Raw genomic sequence first — 16,764 nt, 5'->3', positions numbered from 1 at the left:
AACCACCGTAGGCCTGCCTGTGCCAGGGGCTCAAAGGGTGGCGAGCACAGAGCATCCAACACCAGAGGCAGGTCCCACGCTGGAGCTCTCGGCAGTCGTGGGGGACGTAGTCTCAGAGCCCCCTTCAAGAAGAGCGTCACCAACCTGTGACATCCCACCGTGTTGTTATTGATTAAAACGTGCCGAGATGAAATGGCGGCTACGTACACCTTCAGGGTAGAGGGTGACCGACCGCTATCCAGGAGGGACTGCAAAAACTCCAAAATAATAGGCACAGAGCAGTGCACAGGGTCCTCATGCCTTCCTGAACACCACCCAGAGAACAGCCGCCACCTGTTCTCATACTGTGCACGGGTAGACGGTGCCCTGGCGTTCAGGACAGTATTGCGGACGGTACCTATACACTCATTCAGCAGCGGATCGGACCCTGCAGAGGCCAGACCCACAGCTGAAGACGACGAGGGTTGGGATGCCACACCCGGCCCCCCAGCTGAGACAGGAGGTCCTTCCTGTCGGGGAGGCGCCATGGTGAGCCGTGACAGAGCCTGCGAAGGAGAGGAAACCACGTCCGCCCCGGCCAGAAGGGGGCCACCAGCAGCAGTCTGTGGCCCCGCTGAAGAACCCTCTGCAGCGTTGCCATCAGAGGGACTGGCGGGAATGCGTACAAGAGACCCTCTGGCCACTCGTGTGCCAGGGCATCCTGCCCCAGAGTGCTGGTCTCCTCCATCCAGGAGAACCAAAGAGGACAATGGGTAGTCTCTTCTGAGGCAAAGAGATCCACCTCTGCCCTGCCAAAGAGGCCCCAGATGTGGAGCACCACCTCCGGGTGAAGCCGCCACTCCCCTGGGGGAGGCTTGCGGCGGGAAAGAAAGTCTGCTACGTCGTTCCGCTTCCCCGGTAGATACATTGCCCTGAGGCTGGCCAGACGGTGGGCTGTCCAAGTCAAGAGGCTCCAGGTCACCTGCAGCAACCGCATTGACCTGGTACTCCCTTGATGATTTATTTGAGAAACGGTCGACATGTTGTCCGACCGTATCAGCACGTGCCTCCCCCTCAAGTATGGGAGAAAGTGCTTGAGCGCCAGGTGCACAGCCCGTAGCTCTAGTACATTGATATGCTCCGTGCGAGCCTGAGCAGACCACTGTCCCTGAGCCGTTCTGTTCTGCCACACTGCACCCCACCCTGAGAGGGAAGCATCCGTTGTAACAGTCTCCCGACAGAACGGAACAGACCCCATTGGCACACCCTGTAACATGAAGGCCCTTTTCCTCCATGGAGACAGAGCAAGGAGGCAGCGCCATGATGCCCTGATCCTCCTGTGCCTGTGCCACTTGGCATCCAAGTGAAGGCTGTTCAGCCACCGTTGAAGAGGGCGAAGTGACAGCAAGCCTAAAGGAACAACAGTTGCAGCAGCTGTCAACTTGCCCAGGAGGCGTAGATACTGCACGTAGGGCAACCACTTGCCCTGCCGGAAGAGGGGAAGGAGGTGGAGGATGTCGTCCACCCGCCGAAGTGAAAGGCAAGCCTTCATGGTTACAGAGTCCAGAGCCACATCTAGGAAGGTTATACTTTGGGAAGGTGTCAGACAGCTCTTGCTGACGTTCACCCTGAGATCCAGCCGGGCCACGTGAGCCAGAAGAGCAGCCGTATCTTGCACCACTTGAGACTGGGAAGGCGCACACACCAGCCAGTCGTCTAGATAGGGAAGGATCTTTATGCCCCGTGATTGCAGGGGAGAGAGGGCTGCTGCCACACAGCGGGTGAACACCCGTGGGGAGAGGGAGAGACCAAAGGGCAGCACTCTGAACTGAAAATGACGGCCTTGAAAGGCAAACCGGAGGAATTGCCTGTGGTGAGGTATGATGGGAACATGAAAATAGGCATCCTTCAGGTCGATGGAAGTAAACCACTCCCCTCTGGCAACCACCTGTAGAACCTCTGCAACGGTGAGCATGTGAAATGGCATTACCTTCAGGAATCTGTTGAGGCCCCTGAGATCGAGGATGGGGCGAAATCCGCCATCTTTCTTCTCCACCAGAAAGTACGTCGAGTAGTATCCCCCGGGCTGTGACAGGGGATCTACTGGCTCGATGGCACCTTTGACCAGGAGGGCAGACAGCTCTTGGTCCAAGGCTAAGGCTTTTGCCGGGTTGCTTATGATGGTCATTTTGACCCGGCTGAAGGCAGGGGGCCGGCGTCGGAACTGCAGTTTGTACCCCAGGGCTAGGGTGGACATCACCCAGGGGTCCGAGGTGTAAGCAGCCCAATAACTGAGCTGTTGCTGGGAAAAGCAGCCGACGACCGGCCCCGGAACTTCAGTTCCTGGCCCCCCGGCCTTTGGAGGCTCTGGGGGGGCGCCGGTTAACATCCAAGGCCCGAGGCTGGCTAGAGGGCTGCCAATCAGGGGCCCGGACATCCTGAGCTGCCCGTCGAGCAGGCTGCAGCGCTGACCGTTGCACTGGTCGCTGCACTGCCTGCCGAGGCCTCTGGTAGCTACCAGAGCCAGGCTGTGGCTGAGAGCGGCGCTGCACAACTGCTGAAGAACCTCTAGGTCGAGCAGGGGGGGGCACACTCCTGTGGAGACCTGAGAGCTGCTGTCTGGTCTGTCTGGCTTGGACCGTCCGTTCCAGTGCTTCTAAAGCAGCCGACCCAAACAACTCTCCTGGCTCCACCGGGATGCTGCGAAGGGTCCTTCTGCATGCCTCTGAGAAGGGTGACTGAGCCAGCCAAACCTGCCGGCGAGCCTGGACCAGGGTGGACATCACACGCCCTAGCTCCCTGGTCATCAGGGCGAAGGCCTGCAGAGACGCATCACTAAAATTATGAGCTGATGTGTCTTGTGTAATCTCTTGAAGGCAGGCTGAGAGGGCGAGCATGAGGTGAGACATTGAGTTCCCGATGCGGCCCATACGAGCCGCTGCATCATAGGCCTTAGAAAGTAAGTCATCCGTGATGCGACACTGGGGTGAAGGACACCTCGCATTCGGCCTCAAGGCCTCATCAGGAGAGACTATGAGTGAGGCCACCGTGGGCTCAACAGCCGGCATGCGGCCAAGACCAGACTTGGCCGCATCCTGCATGGCTGCTAGTGTTCGGCCATCAGACGTTGCATGAGAAAGAGCCTTAGAATCTCTCCAACATGCATGCAACTCCTTTAGGTACTCCTCTGAAGGAGGCACAGAGAATGCGGCAGGGGCTGTGCTGCGCCTAAAAAATGCGCTCGCTGGAGCCGACTGGGCCTGCGGTGCATCTAGCTGCAGGCGCGCCAAGGCCATACGTATGATGGCCCCCATGGAGCTACCCTCTGAGCAACCACCTGAACTATGGGTCGAGGAACGAGAGCCTGCTTGTGAGGGATGGGAAACAGTGTCATGAGAGACAGTGTCTGTCCCATATTCCCCAAACTCAGTGGCTGAAGCTGCCGTTGAGAGGATGTCATCCTCTGGACCAGACAAGGTCACCCGAGGAGCGGATGCAGACGCACTCCCTGTACCAGTCCCTGTCTGGAGGGCTAAAAAGATGGACTTCATCTGATTAAGCTCTGCTGTCAAGTGGTCAACTCTGGAAGCAAGCTCACACTTTTTTGTCTTCTTCCTGGAGGAAGCACCGTCAGTGTCCGGAGCCCGACGTTTTGGCCGGCTAGGTCGGGCTGGGGACCGCCTGCGAGTATCAGTTAGGACTTCCGGTGAGGGGACACCACTAAAAAATTGTTCCACCTCAGCCAGTCTTGCAACCCTCACTGCCCGGGGCATGAAGCTGCAATTCATGCAGGGGTCCTCTGACAGACCCTCCTTCAGGTGCTCGATGCCAAGACATGAGGGGCAAAGGTCATGACCGTCCTCAGGCTGCAGAGGCGCCATACAGGCGGTACAGGAGTGAGAATTCATCATAATAGGTACGATCGAGTTGCTATTGCCAACTCTAAATCAAAAGGGACGCTGCGAAGTACGAGGTCCTTGCCACAACAACCAGATTAGCTCGAGCGAAAGCACTGCTGCTAACCATAACGAGACCGAAGAAAAAAACACACCTATGCTGGGAGAGGGAGCGAAACCACAGCCGTCACCAACAGGTCGCTACTGCAAGATTACTAGCCCAAAACAAGTACAAACAAAGTTGCCACGAAATAATAAAGTTAGCTTAAGCGGACACACTGCGGCTAACTGTAAAGATAACAGAGCACAACTACGCCGGGAGAGGGAGCGAAAACACTACCGTCACCAACAAGTCGTCACTGTAAGCTTCTAAACAAAACGGGTGCAACCAAGTCGCTGCCAATTAGTAAAGTGAGCTTAAGTGGACACACTGCGGCTAACTGAAAAGATAACGGAACATAACTAAGCTGGGAGAGGGAGCGAAAACACTGCCGTCACCAACAAGTCGTAACTGTAAAGCTACTAAATAAAACAGGTGCAACCAGAGTTGCTGCCAATTAATAAAGTTAGCTTAAGCGGACACACTGCGGCTAACTGTGAGGGTAACAGAGCACAACTAAGCCGGGAGAGGGAGCGAAAACACTGCCGTCACCAACAAAGTACAATATGTGTCTGATTAGCGGTACTTTACCAGTCGGATCCAGCCGTGTGATGCAGGATAATCCGAAGGATGGAGCGCCTCACTGCCCGGGGCGATGCCGGTGAAACCGCATACACCGCCTCCCGGAGTGACAGCTTGACGCAGCCCTTGGAGGGCGAGCACCTCGCAGCTCCGACCAGCAATGAGCGGTCACAAGGCTACCGGCGACAAGCTGCAAGACTGCTGTACGTAGCGGTGATAACTAGCTCTAAGCTAATGCTATGACCGTAGTACACCTGCGAAGCGAGAAGAAAAAAGGAACAGATCCCCTGGCGACATCGGAAGTTATAGCCTGTCCGAGGTCGTCAGGGGGTCACTCACAGGTGACTTTGTTGGTATTACTTCTCGACCTGCGCATGCGCGAGACGGACTCATTCAGTGCTTAAAGCACCGCCTCTGGCGGTCAGGAAGGATGAAATAGAACTGGTTGATTGATGGTGTTTTTGTTCATGTTCATGTCCTATGCTGGTTTGGTCATATTGTAAAGATTTCCCCCTTAACAAAAACTGCACACGTTCAATAAAATACATCAAAATTTGAATGGTGTGACAGGAAAGTAGAGGTACAAAAGTTGCAGTCCCTCAGTCGTGGGCCTGGCTTTCATCGGCCTTTGTAGCTGCAGTCTGCTGTGCTGGCTGCAGGGGTCTGTGTGAGTGTGGGGTCAGAGGGGTCTGTGAGCATGGCTGGCTGAGTGGCTGACTACCCCTGCAGGCACTTCTCAACTCTGAAAAACAACATCAAATTTCATAAAACTGCCAATATTAAAAATCCACACTGTTAATTTCTTGCCTCAGAAGCAGTCAGAAGTGTCTTGTTGTTGTGGCCGCTCCAGCGCTTTGCATTGTGGGAAACAGTAGGCGAGGCTGACTGGTCTGATGCACACTAGAGATTTCTGCCGAATCAGTTCAGGTGTTTTCGGCACGCTGCAGATTCTGCTTTTGTTTGCATTCTGCACACCTCATGCTACATTTTGGCCCAGTCAGTACCTATTATCTCGACAGCAGGTAGTTTCCAGTACAGCCTCTCCTCCCCTCGGTCCTGTCTTCTTTCCAGAACTTTCCAGGCCATGCAGCGCCCCATTTGTCCACCAGTCGACCCTCTTGAATTTCCCACCTCTGACAGTCACCTGACCTGCACACCTGTCTGTCATTACCTCATCAAGCCACACCTGTCCCTCAATAAGCTCCCGTGTATAAATATCAGCCAGATTTCCAGCTGGTCTATGTTGAGCATTTTATCGGTGTGCTGCCTTTATTAACATTTTGGCTGTTTTCCCTCATTCCAAATTGAAGAACTGATGCTTTTTAAGTGAGCTGCACTCAAACATTGAGTGGGTTTAGGATGTAAGTTGCAGCATTTTATGTTTTCCAGATTGAACACACAGCTCACTCAAAACCCAACCTAAATTATAGCTGCTATTCAGGACCTGAATTAGTCTTGTCAGCACTCTTTTCATTGCAAACTGTGTATGCTAGAATTTGTTTTCCCATTTTTCTGAATACTATAGATGCAAAAAAAAAAGTCTGCAATAGTTAACTGTGACATTTAAGATCAGTCAAAGCAGTTTTCTCTTTTATAGAAAGATTTCTAAAGTGTCTGGTTTTCTGACATGCAGGCTCATTTAAACTCGAGTTGGAGACCAGAGGAAATTACATCCTCCTTAGTGCTGGCTGTCAGCCGTCCTGGGGAGGAGATGTGCCTTATACTGTTGGCAGGGTGATAAAGCGACATTTGAAATGCAGATATTAAAACAACATCAGTCGCGTGTACAAATGCAGCCTGGCAGCATGTCTGTGCATTAATCAGCCTTACAGATCTGTGGGGTGGCAGCGTCCACTGATACGGCCATTTAAACACAGTGGGGTTGTGTTTTGCCGGCACACTACAGCCTGAATGCCGCTCTGTAAACACAACCAGTGGGGTTCCATGCAGACAAAATTGTTATTTGGCTGAGAAGCTGCAGAGAAAGTGGCCAAACTTGATCAATTTAAATGGCCAGTAGCTTCAGCTTCCCTAAAATTCAGGGAACGGTGATTATGGTATTGATTTGGCTTTCGTTGTTAATGAAAAATCAAAAGCAGCCACAGGTGAGTGAAATAATTGGTATATCATCTCAGAGTGCCCCTCAAACCGCTGCTGCCATCATTTTATTAGGTTTCACTTTGCGCTCTGGTGCCTGTGACGACATTATCACTGTTTTCTTAAACAACCAGTTAATGGAGAAAACATCCAGCAGATAATCCACAAAGAAAACACTCAATAGTTGACATCCTATATGAAAGAGTTAAAAATGAGCTCCACCTCAAACAACTACAATAAAATCCTGCTTTTACATTCCTTCATGAGTCAAAATAATGTAATTTAATATAGAAAAATGTAAGTCACAGGGGACATTTTACTGCTTTTGAAACGTTTAAGACATTTTCCTGATTATACTTCAATACTTTTCCTAAATATCATTTTAATACAGGACTTTTACTTGTAAAAGAGTATTTTTACACTGTCGGAATTGGTACTATTACTTAAGTAACGGATCTGAATACTTCCTCCACCTCATGGATTTGATGGTAAATCTGTCAGTGCTCTTTTATTTACATCCCCACTTGGACATAGAGAGCGTCCTCCCGTCACTGACATCTCAGCCCTGCTATGAAGGCTTATGAATATTTGACCTGCTCCTTCAGACAGCCGATATGCTCCGTTAGGAAAACAGAGGGTCGTCGGAGGGACAACCTAGAAAGAGCGTTGACAAGTCCTCTGCAGAGCCATACAGTGTGAGCAAAAAGTGCTCTGAATTTCATTAAAAATGAGGTGCCACACAAGCAAATGTTTCAAGGTGACTCCAGACTTCAGCGATAGCATATAATGAGCTTAAGTTTAATCTAGGAGCGTGTGTAAGTCATTTATTTCCATATTTAATATGAGCGAGGAAACATACCTGAGGGCGTGGGAAAATTAACCCCTTCATATAATCATATAATTCCACATAATATAAACTGAAAGTGCTGCACAGAATGCAAACTCCAATATTTGGAAAACAATAAATATGCCTCCTATTTGAGAACTTAAAATGGACAAAGTTGCTGATCTGGAGCCTTATTTTTCCTTTTTTTTAATATGTGTATCAAAGGAGAAGTGCATGTTTTGAAAAGGGTAAATCAATAATAAAAAAAAAGAGCTTGAAAGCATACACATGGGTGAACCAGTGTCTTGGAAGACTTGCTATATTGACTTTGCAATAAAGAACTGCAGGCAGTTCTGCGTTGACTTCTAAGCCAACCTTGAGTCCAAGTTCAACTCTGACACAACAAAGCTCAAATAATAAATAAAGAACTAAAACGCTGCTTAAACCTCTCCTATAGGAAACAGTCGCATTATCTGTCCCTTGAAAGCCTTACCTTCAGGCGAGGCTTTTATAAATGGACTCCGTCGCCTCCCCTGCACTTCACTATTGGGATAAAAATAGCCCGTTGATTTGACATGCTTACCATGTCAGTTCGCAGCAGCCGACATCTTCCGTTCTGATGCGGAGGGAAGAGCGACAGGCAGACGGAGAGGCCCAGGAGACCAGAGTTAATGTGGAAGTTTTCATTGAAACTCTTGAGTAAAGCTGGAGCTGCATCTGCTTACGTAAGCTTGACTTCCTCTGGTTAAAAAAAAAATGTTTTCCTGTCTTTACTTCTGAGGCAACTTTCTGTAAAGACGCTGGAATATTCTTAAAGTTTTGAGATTTTTTTAAGATGCTTCTGCTCATTGTTTTCCAAAAAAGGCGACAGAAAAAAAAGTCCTTTCTCCGGATGATGCAAGTGTTTCGTTCTCCCGCCACTGCCTCTTTTGCCATTTACTGATGGTTGCCCCTGACAACCACGAGCGCCGCCATGAACATCACACAGAAGCACATTGATTTATTCTGTTCAATCAGCCATATCTGTGCCAAAAAATAACGGGGAGCTGTGTCTTCATGGGGTTTATAACATTTCTAATTAAGAAGCGAGTCAATATGTTAGCGGTCGGTTTCATAATTAGAACTAAAACCATTTCCAGAACACAGAAAAGGGTACTATCGCAAGTGTCGCCCTGATAAAATCCACACCTGACAGTCTGCGAGAAACTTTTAATCAATGTTGAATGCAGTAATGAATATATAATTAGCCAGCGCTCTATTGATTAAAACTGATTTCTCCACAGCCTCAAGCTGATTAAAGCATTTCATTTCATTAATTCTCGGTGCCTTACTGTAGCGTCCTCGGCGTTGAACTGAGGCTGGCGTGACACGGGATACGCAGCATACTGGCACTTGTGATCTTTTGTTCCCTGGAGCTTTTTGCCACATTAGCGTGACGTTGTTTTGATGTGCAAGACATGGCACAGATCTGCCTTTAGAAAACGCCTTAAAGTCACCATCTTCAAGCAGATTCCCAGCACCCCTAAAGCTCCTGCACATAAACCCCCTGCAGAAGCACACTGTTATTTTTACACGTTTTATGTACAAGTTCATCAAATGAGATGTTACATATAGTTATTGAGCTTAAGAGGTGCTGGGAGGTGGATTTGTTTGCCTTTGCTACCTTTCCTGTCTCTATGCTAAGCTAAGCTAACAGCTGCTGGTCTTAGCTTTCACAGCCCTCCCAAGAGCACTGGGGAAAACGGCACATGTTGACAAAATTGGAAATTTGTTTTGTTTTGTGTCTAATCCTGACCAAACTCTAACTGTACGGGTGTCACATGAAAGGAGCTTTTATTTTGAAAATAGTTTATAGAAGCATCAGATCATAAAACGCCTACATGGGTCATTCTGGAGAGCATGGACCAGTGATGTGTTTAGTCATATCATTTGGATTGCTGGTTGTATTTAACGGACAGGTGAGAGTGGTCTCAATCTTCTCATCTAACTCTAAATGTCAAACTGTTCCTTTAAATTCACAAATGTGCGGATAGATTTTTTAAATTAGAATAAAATTTTTCTGAAGCTTCTGCTGCTCTGCTTGTCCTGTCTGATTCACTGCATGTCTATGGTAACACACACACACAGAAATACAGTCCGTGCCCTTTGTGCTCTGTATACAGAGGGGTGTAGTGCTCCAGATGGGGCACAGGTGGACCCCCCGGGCACCTGACTTAAAATCCTCAGGGGCCTCATTAAAGCTAAGACTCGGGCTTTCCGTCTGTATTAAGAGTGGAAATGTCTTTTTCTAGCCGAGGCTCAGAAAAGGAGAGTAAGTGAGAGTCAAATGGACAGACGGAGTGCAGTGTTACTATGGTGAGACTATCCATTAATGTCTGTTTGTGTTCCAGCGTGTCTTTACAAGAAAGCCAAGGTCAGCAGATTGCCGAGTTCAGCGCTGGCCCTTTCTTTAGTCCTCCCTCTCACTCCGTCTTGCAAGCTTTTACCTTTGGGCCGTCATGCTCGTTATGCAATCCGTTCACATTTGACGTCCCAGGGCCAGAAACACTGTGGCTGAGCGATGCTGAGATAAGGACACACATGCCCGGCGATAAGGGGCTCATCGGTTACACAACATGAAACATATCACAACTCCTGATCTGCTATGAAAACGGTGCTGCGGAGATGCTCTGGGTGTGTCTGATCGTTTTCCCCAGGACAGCAAATTAGGTCAAGGAGTTGTTCATTAAGAGGAAGTAATTATCTCATCGCTGGTTGATTATGAGACATCGTCTTTGTTGTTTTGCTGTCACAGGGTTCATTAGCAACTCATTATCTGTCTTTGGGTTTGTCCCCAAGTCCTGAAAACAACTATATATATATATATCAATGAGACATCTGCTCAAAAAGATAGAGTGGAATAAAGAAAACTCGTAAGAACATAACTGTTTTCAGCACATATATCGGGGCTGGAGAGCAGCAGCGACAGGCCGTTACCTTCGTCCTCACGTGCTTAAAGACTTGGTTAAGTTTAGGAAAACAAGCATTGGCTGTAATAGAGACTCCAGTCTGCACTTCATACACTTCACTGATAAATAAACCACAGAACTGTAGATGATCATGATCAAACAGTTTCTATATCATGTTGACGCTCCTGTTCATATTCCCACACTCCCTCCCTGCTGCATCACACTTTTTCTTCAATCAGTTGATGGTTTTTCGGAGGTGCTGCAGCGCCCTTCACCACCCACATTCACCCGGGTCTGTGGTTTTGAGCAACACATTTCGACGCAAGATGTGCGTGTCCGTATAGGCCGCCCAAGAAATGTCACCTCGAGTTTTTAGTTTTTATTAGGAAATCGACAGGGATACAACATTTTTCTTTAACCTTTCAACCACTGAACGGTTTCACTCTCACTATGCACGACTTTGTTACCACCTGCCAGTGATTTGATGCCCCCCTGCTCTAAGCCGAGTGCCTACCTTGGATATTTGCTCTAGTGCTGACACTGCGAGCTACGGTTGTTAAGCTCTGTTCAGACTGTTGAAACTGTTTGCACTGCATTTCTAGATGAACCTCTTCTGTCTGGCTTTGAGCACTCCCACTGAAGAAGTTGGGGATTAAGAGTCTTACTCTTGGACAGCACATAGAAGTTCTTGTGTGATGTCTGTCTCATTAACATAGTCCTGTTGTTCGTGGGTAAAAGGCAGAGCTTCAGGCAGAATATCACTACTGGCACTTAAAGCAGGACCTTTTCATTGAGGCAGATATATCCCAAACTGGTTTCTGTTTAGCTTCCAGCTCTGCAAAGCTCACATTCACCTCCTCTTTCCTCACAATCCATCACACATCTTTTATCCGTAGCTGCAAACGCCTTTTGAGATTTGCCAAACACGGCTGTGCGTGTTACCTTTTTAATCGGCCGCAGCGAAACACTGTGCCTTATGGCAGAGAAAGGAGAAACCGGTGAAGGCCTGCCATTGATTAGACTACAAACAGTCGTCGTCTGTGCTATCTCTGCCGCATGTTCAATAACAATGGAGCCATTCAAATGTGATCCTAAGGTCGTCCGGATGGCTCTGTGTGAGGTTCAAAGTCTGTCTCATGCTGCTTTGATTTGGTGTGAGGTTACAACCTGGGATCTATATGACCTACATTGTCTCTCATTTCTAATCTGATCAGTGCTATCTGAAATATTTAAAAGCATGTTCAAAGGGTCTTTATTCTCTCAGTCCTCCACCAAAGATGTCCTTTCAGTGGAGGGAGTACACACATATGCTCACCGTTTCCTAAATCAAACAATATACCTACAGGGTTGACTCTAAAGTGATGGTAGTACACAGAAGAGGGATTAATATTCTGCGTTTTAATAAATACCATCAATCCTGAATAGGAATCATTTGCCATAATTTAAACTACTGTAGTTTTATATTTGATCCATTCTGATGCTTTTCCTTTCCAGTGTCTGACTTCTTTCCCATTGGAATAAGGGTTTAACCCTTCAACACCCTCCCCCATTTGGGGATAATGGACTATTTTTAGAACCGTGGCTCTTGGGATGGCAATCAATCTGTCGCTTGTTCAGCTGGTTGATCCAGACTGAAATATCTATACAGCTGATACAGATGGATTGCTGTGAAGTTTTGTGAAGACATTTATGATCCCCAGAGGATGAATCCTAATGACTCTGGCGACCCCTTGACTTTGCCTGTGGAGCTACCATGAGGTTGATATATGTGATCCAGAGTCAAAGACTGGATCCCCCTGATCTTTCACCTTGTGCTAACTTCAGCTCAAAATCCTTTGGTTTATGACCAAATACCTGCAAAGCTAAAAAACATTCCCACCACCCTCAGCTACACTTGTGTTAGCATGTTAACGCTAAGATGTTACACAGCTAAACATCATGCTGGGATTATTGTTAGCATGTTAGTGTTAGCATTTAGCTCAAGGCAATTTGCTACAAGTTGACTAAATAAAGGGCCCTTCTAAAGGCAGGACGTGAAGATTCAGACTTTTTTTTCGCTGAGGGGTGCTGCACAGAATATGTGCATGCATGATTTATGTGTGTGCACACACGTACACACTTTCCGTCAGAGGGGCCTGGCTCAAATAATGGCTGTGGCAGCTAACAACGGCACTTCTGGTGGCACACCTCAGATGCCACGACAAGTACCACGGTTTGTGGCAGCTGCCAGTGAGATGCAGGGATGTGTAATGCATCCATGGTGAGATGACTTGTTAGTTGCTGGTGTTTGTGCAGCTGTTCTGATGACAGACTGTATAAATACATTGGTATGATGGAGGAAGATAGAGCAGGTGTAGCACTCATGCAGCAACTGGACACTGCATCCTCTTGTTCTATTGCTATATATGTGAAATAAAATCCGATATTCTTTTGTTGCGCCATTGATTAGCTTCCTCTACCACCAGCTTTCTCCCCAAGTGGAGCTGACCCTGACCCTTTATCCCTTGACCTGATGTGATGACCTGTCAGATAGGAGGAATTAATTACATTCACACATTTTAAACACTCAACAGGCACCACATTGTATGCTGTTCAAAACATTAAAACAAATCTTTGGCTAGCCAACTAGTTATGGTATAATAGTTTATTTACACACTGTGTTTCCACCACTTCAATAAAGGGTGCTGCAGCAACCTCGCCCATGACTGTGTGCACATAGCGAACATACACAGACTGCATCCTAAATATGCATGAGTAGATGGGTGCTCCTTGTACATGTCAGCCTCCACCAAGTTGAATCTATACCTGCACCGCTACATATGTAACTCCTGCAGTTATTGTACAATCCCTTTAAATTGTCACACCACCATATATTATTTTTTCCCAGATGATGCACCTCTCCATCTGCATTTTAGAGCACGAGGGAGGCAGTTTACTGAAAGTGACTGTGTCTCCTCCCTGGTGATTTAACACCTCCCGTGGATGCTCTCTAAAAACTACTGACACATTTCTATGAGTTTGTTGACAAGGTTCTTCTTTTCATTCCGATTGTCAGCAGAGGAAATGGAGGAAATGCACTATCCGCCCCTCAAAATCTCAAAAAGTTTTTTATCATTACTTAGTGAAAGCACAAGGAAATTTAAAATAAAGGGGAAAAGCTTCACAGGAATCACGTTAACTAAATGTCTCTAAGGCATATTTTAAATTAATCACAGTTTAATAGTGCCAAAATGTACTAATTATATAGATTTTGCCATTGGCTCTCATTTCATTTTTTGCACACACAAACAGCCAAATTATTTATTGTTTCCTCTGTGCTTTCATTCAATACACCCTGGAGGTTAGAAATCAAGACTTTCCCAAAACCTGCTGTGTTTGCCTGCGTTTTCGAGTGCCTCTTGTATAATACATTACTATTAATGGATTCAGCTCCTGGAGGAGCACTTGACCTGCAATTTGAAGAGGAAGCATCTTTGAGGGGAGAAAATTTGCAGGTTCTCGTTCTTGACGAGTTTGCTTCTCCTCATAAGGCAAATTGCTCAGTAAACAGCTTTCTCTTCCAGAGGAAGAGAATATGTTTTTTAAATACATCTGTGTGTTCTTAGTGCTAACAAAGCACAGGTCTTGGAGCTCAGGTGGTGTTTGGCTAAAGACAAAGACAGAATGGAGTTATTATCTGACTGCAGCTGCACAAAGAGGCACTATACATTTTATCTCTAATCAGGTTTGGCCTCTCTCATTTCCTGAGGTTTGCTTTTACACCTTTTCTGGCCGATCAAGTTAAGCAACTCACTTGATTATTTCAGAAACACCTGCCTATTTATTTGAAGCTACGGCGTGGTTTGGCCATAGTGTATCACGTCAGGTTGTGATGATCACGGGTGTATAACTTACAGCTCTACAAGAGAGTTGAATTCATATTCGCAGCCATGCATCCACCTGATCTGTTTTCCAGCTTTTACCACCTGGCTTCATGGGAATTTTTCCACTCTTTGAAATGGCTGCTTTTATAAGTTTCTAAATATTGAGCGGACACCACTTTTATCTCTCTCCAGCTTTTCCTCCATCCCCGACTGTGTTTATCATTCTCTCTTTGCATGTCGGTCCATTTCTTTCTCAGTTTGTGGCCTATAAACAGTTGATGGCTAAGGAAGGACGTGTGGATAGTGGTGTTATTGAGGAAGAGTATGATGAACTGTGCACCCTGTTTGCACCTTGTAAGGGATCTGCTGGAGATCATCTGATGGTAAAGCCTCATCTCATCGGGAATCATTCGTCCCTGAGAGAGGCTGCAGGTGAAGGCCAGAGGACAGAGAGGACGGATGTGAACGAGGTCAGCGGCGGATAAAAGCAGGATTCAGTGTGTCTGTTCAATCAAACACACACATCTGGCTGTTCAACAAACCACAGCTGAGTTATGAGCGGCCAAGAAACATAACAAAGTGAAAATAGAGGTCGTATTAACAGAATGCGTAATTCAAGATATTTTATTAATACTTCCCTTTAAACCCACTGCCAGCGTGTAGGGCTTTGTTTGCCAGCCTCAGAGCTCACTGCCATCCTTTTGCAGTCTGTTATTTTGGTGCAGGTGTCCTGCTACTGTCTTTTTTTAAAGCTGGATAGAAAGCCAAGAGTGTTTTGGATTTTTTTAAAGAGCCTTTGAAATACTTGTTTGAATTTTTCTGAAGTAAACTTATTTTCTTTCCACACCACTCTTCATGCAGCTGGTTAACATAGCTTAGCATAAAGTCTGGTAGCAGGGGGGAAACAGCTAGCCTGGCTCTGTCCAGCGTCTCAGACACTCACTAATTAGCACGTTGTTTCTCGTTTGACATCGTGGAGGCTCTGTTGTCACAGTGACAACAAAACTCCAGGAAGTCACAGCACTCAGCCAAAAAATTACTCAACCACCCTCTTAAAACAAAAACTAGTTGTTTTCGAACTTTGTTTTTGTTTTTTACGGATAAATGAGCAAGATATACAGCATTAATTGACGAGCTCTAGATGTGCTAATGGGCACATTTGGACAGAGCAAGGCTACCTTTTTCCCCATTTCCAGTCTTTATGCTCAGATATGCAAAATTTCCTGCTGGCTGTAGCTTCATATTTAACCTAAAGCCTAGAAGGTGGATACCTTTTAGTCTGTACCAGAAATGATGTTTGTGGTACAGACTAGACACTTTTATTTATTATGGTTATAACTGCTGATGACATTGCATAACGTTCGTGTTTTAAAACAATCTACCTATAGGCTATTTAATATCATTTACAAGATGCCCACACATGTAACCAGGGTAAACAGGCAAGCTGTTACCATGGTAACAACAATTGCAGCTTGCATCAGCTTACTTTAACCGCATCAGACTCGGGTTGGGTTCAGACAGGAGTGGTCTCAAGCTTCTCATCCAACTTCTGGCGTAAAAAAGGAAACAAATGCATCGAACTGCTCCTTTAAGAAAACTTAAACTTAAAACTTGAAGCTCAGCATCTGCCGTCCTGAAGCGAGACAGAGGTGTCTTGTGGAGGCTTTTGTTTGAAAAAGAAACACATTCCTGAAAACGGCCTCAGTACCACACACACACTCTCTCTCACACACTCGTACGTTCTCTTGATTCATGTTTTCCTCATGAATCCACCATCACGGTTGACTTGCCTCGTTTTGCCGACTCAGCAAGCCTGAAATCCGATGACTGTCAACAAGATCCCCTGAGATGGCTCGCCACTGGCATCTTTCAGCGCAAGAGAGAAGAATAAGCATGTTGACCACGAATAAAGAAATGTGTAATTCCTTCGAAAACGGCTTCAGCTAAGATGAAAGTGTAGCCCCCCCGTAGGGAAAGGTCTTCTTTGAGGTATCGCTTTGACTGGCAGTTTAACCTCTCCAATTTGCAGTCCGGCGTAATGGCATTCAAATGAAAAAAAAAAAAAAACTAATCTAACACTGGGGAAAACACTGTCGGGCCAAATACTAGAAAGATTGATGACGACTTATGTGACTGCAGTCAGCCATTAACATCCATTTTCCCTCAGCTGTACATGGAGACATGAGGCCAGAGCAGCTCGGTTTCAAACCAAAGCAGCTAGAAGCTAAATAACTTTTAATAGTTCTGACTATAAAGCAGTACCAGACGATACTTGTTTGAAATCATGGCAACTTTTAATAGGCTTTAAGATTTAGCCAAGGCTACAGTAATTCACCCTGGAGAAATTCATGTTCTTAGCAGGAATAAGCACTGGTTGAGGATATTAGAGAGGGTTTGATGTTGCATCCACAATGTCAAATTCAGAAAGCTGCTTCTTTCAAAAGAAAGCCAACATAAACAGATAAATCTATAG

General features: G+C 46.6%; 1 protein-coding gene across 1 annotated transcript; it reads right to left on the bottom strand.

The window, feature by feature from the left end:
• Positions 1 to 409: 409 nt before the first annotated feature.
• LOC121624267 lies at positions 410 to 3,860 on the bottom strand. The gene is made up of 2 exons (XM_041961920.1): positions 2,733 to 3,860; positions 410 to 2,635 (listed from the first exon to the last, which is right to left on the bottom strand). Exons 1-2 carry the CDS (start codon positions 3,858 to 3,860, stop codon positions 410 to 412), a joined length of 3,354 nt encoding a protein of 1,117 aa, XP_041817854.1.
• Positions 3,861 to 16,764: the final 12,904 nt, after the last annotated feature.

Source organism: Chelmon rostratus, chromosome 20, assembly GCF_017976325.1.
Source record: "Chelmon rostratus isolate fCheRos1 chromosome 20, fCheRos1.pri, whole genome shotgun sequence".
NCBI classification, from domain to species: Eukaryota; Metazoa; Chordata; class Actinopteri; order Chaetodontiformes; family Chaetodontidae; genus Chelmon; species Chelmon rostratus.
The sequence above is the reverse complement of the archived record's forward strand: the minus strand, read 5'-3'. Positions and strand labels throughout refer to the sequence as shown.

Bases quoted from the DNA above. Each gene is read 5' to 3' on its own strand.
- LOC121624267 (XM_041961920.1), bottom strand. From the start codon at position 3,860: ATGGCGCCTCTGCAGCCTGAGGACGGTCATGACCTTTGCCCCTCATGT. The intron at 2,636-2,732 runs GTTTGGCTGGCT...CGGCTGCTTTAG, and splicing joins TGGTCCAGGCTCGCCGGCAG to AAGCACTGGAACGGACGGTC.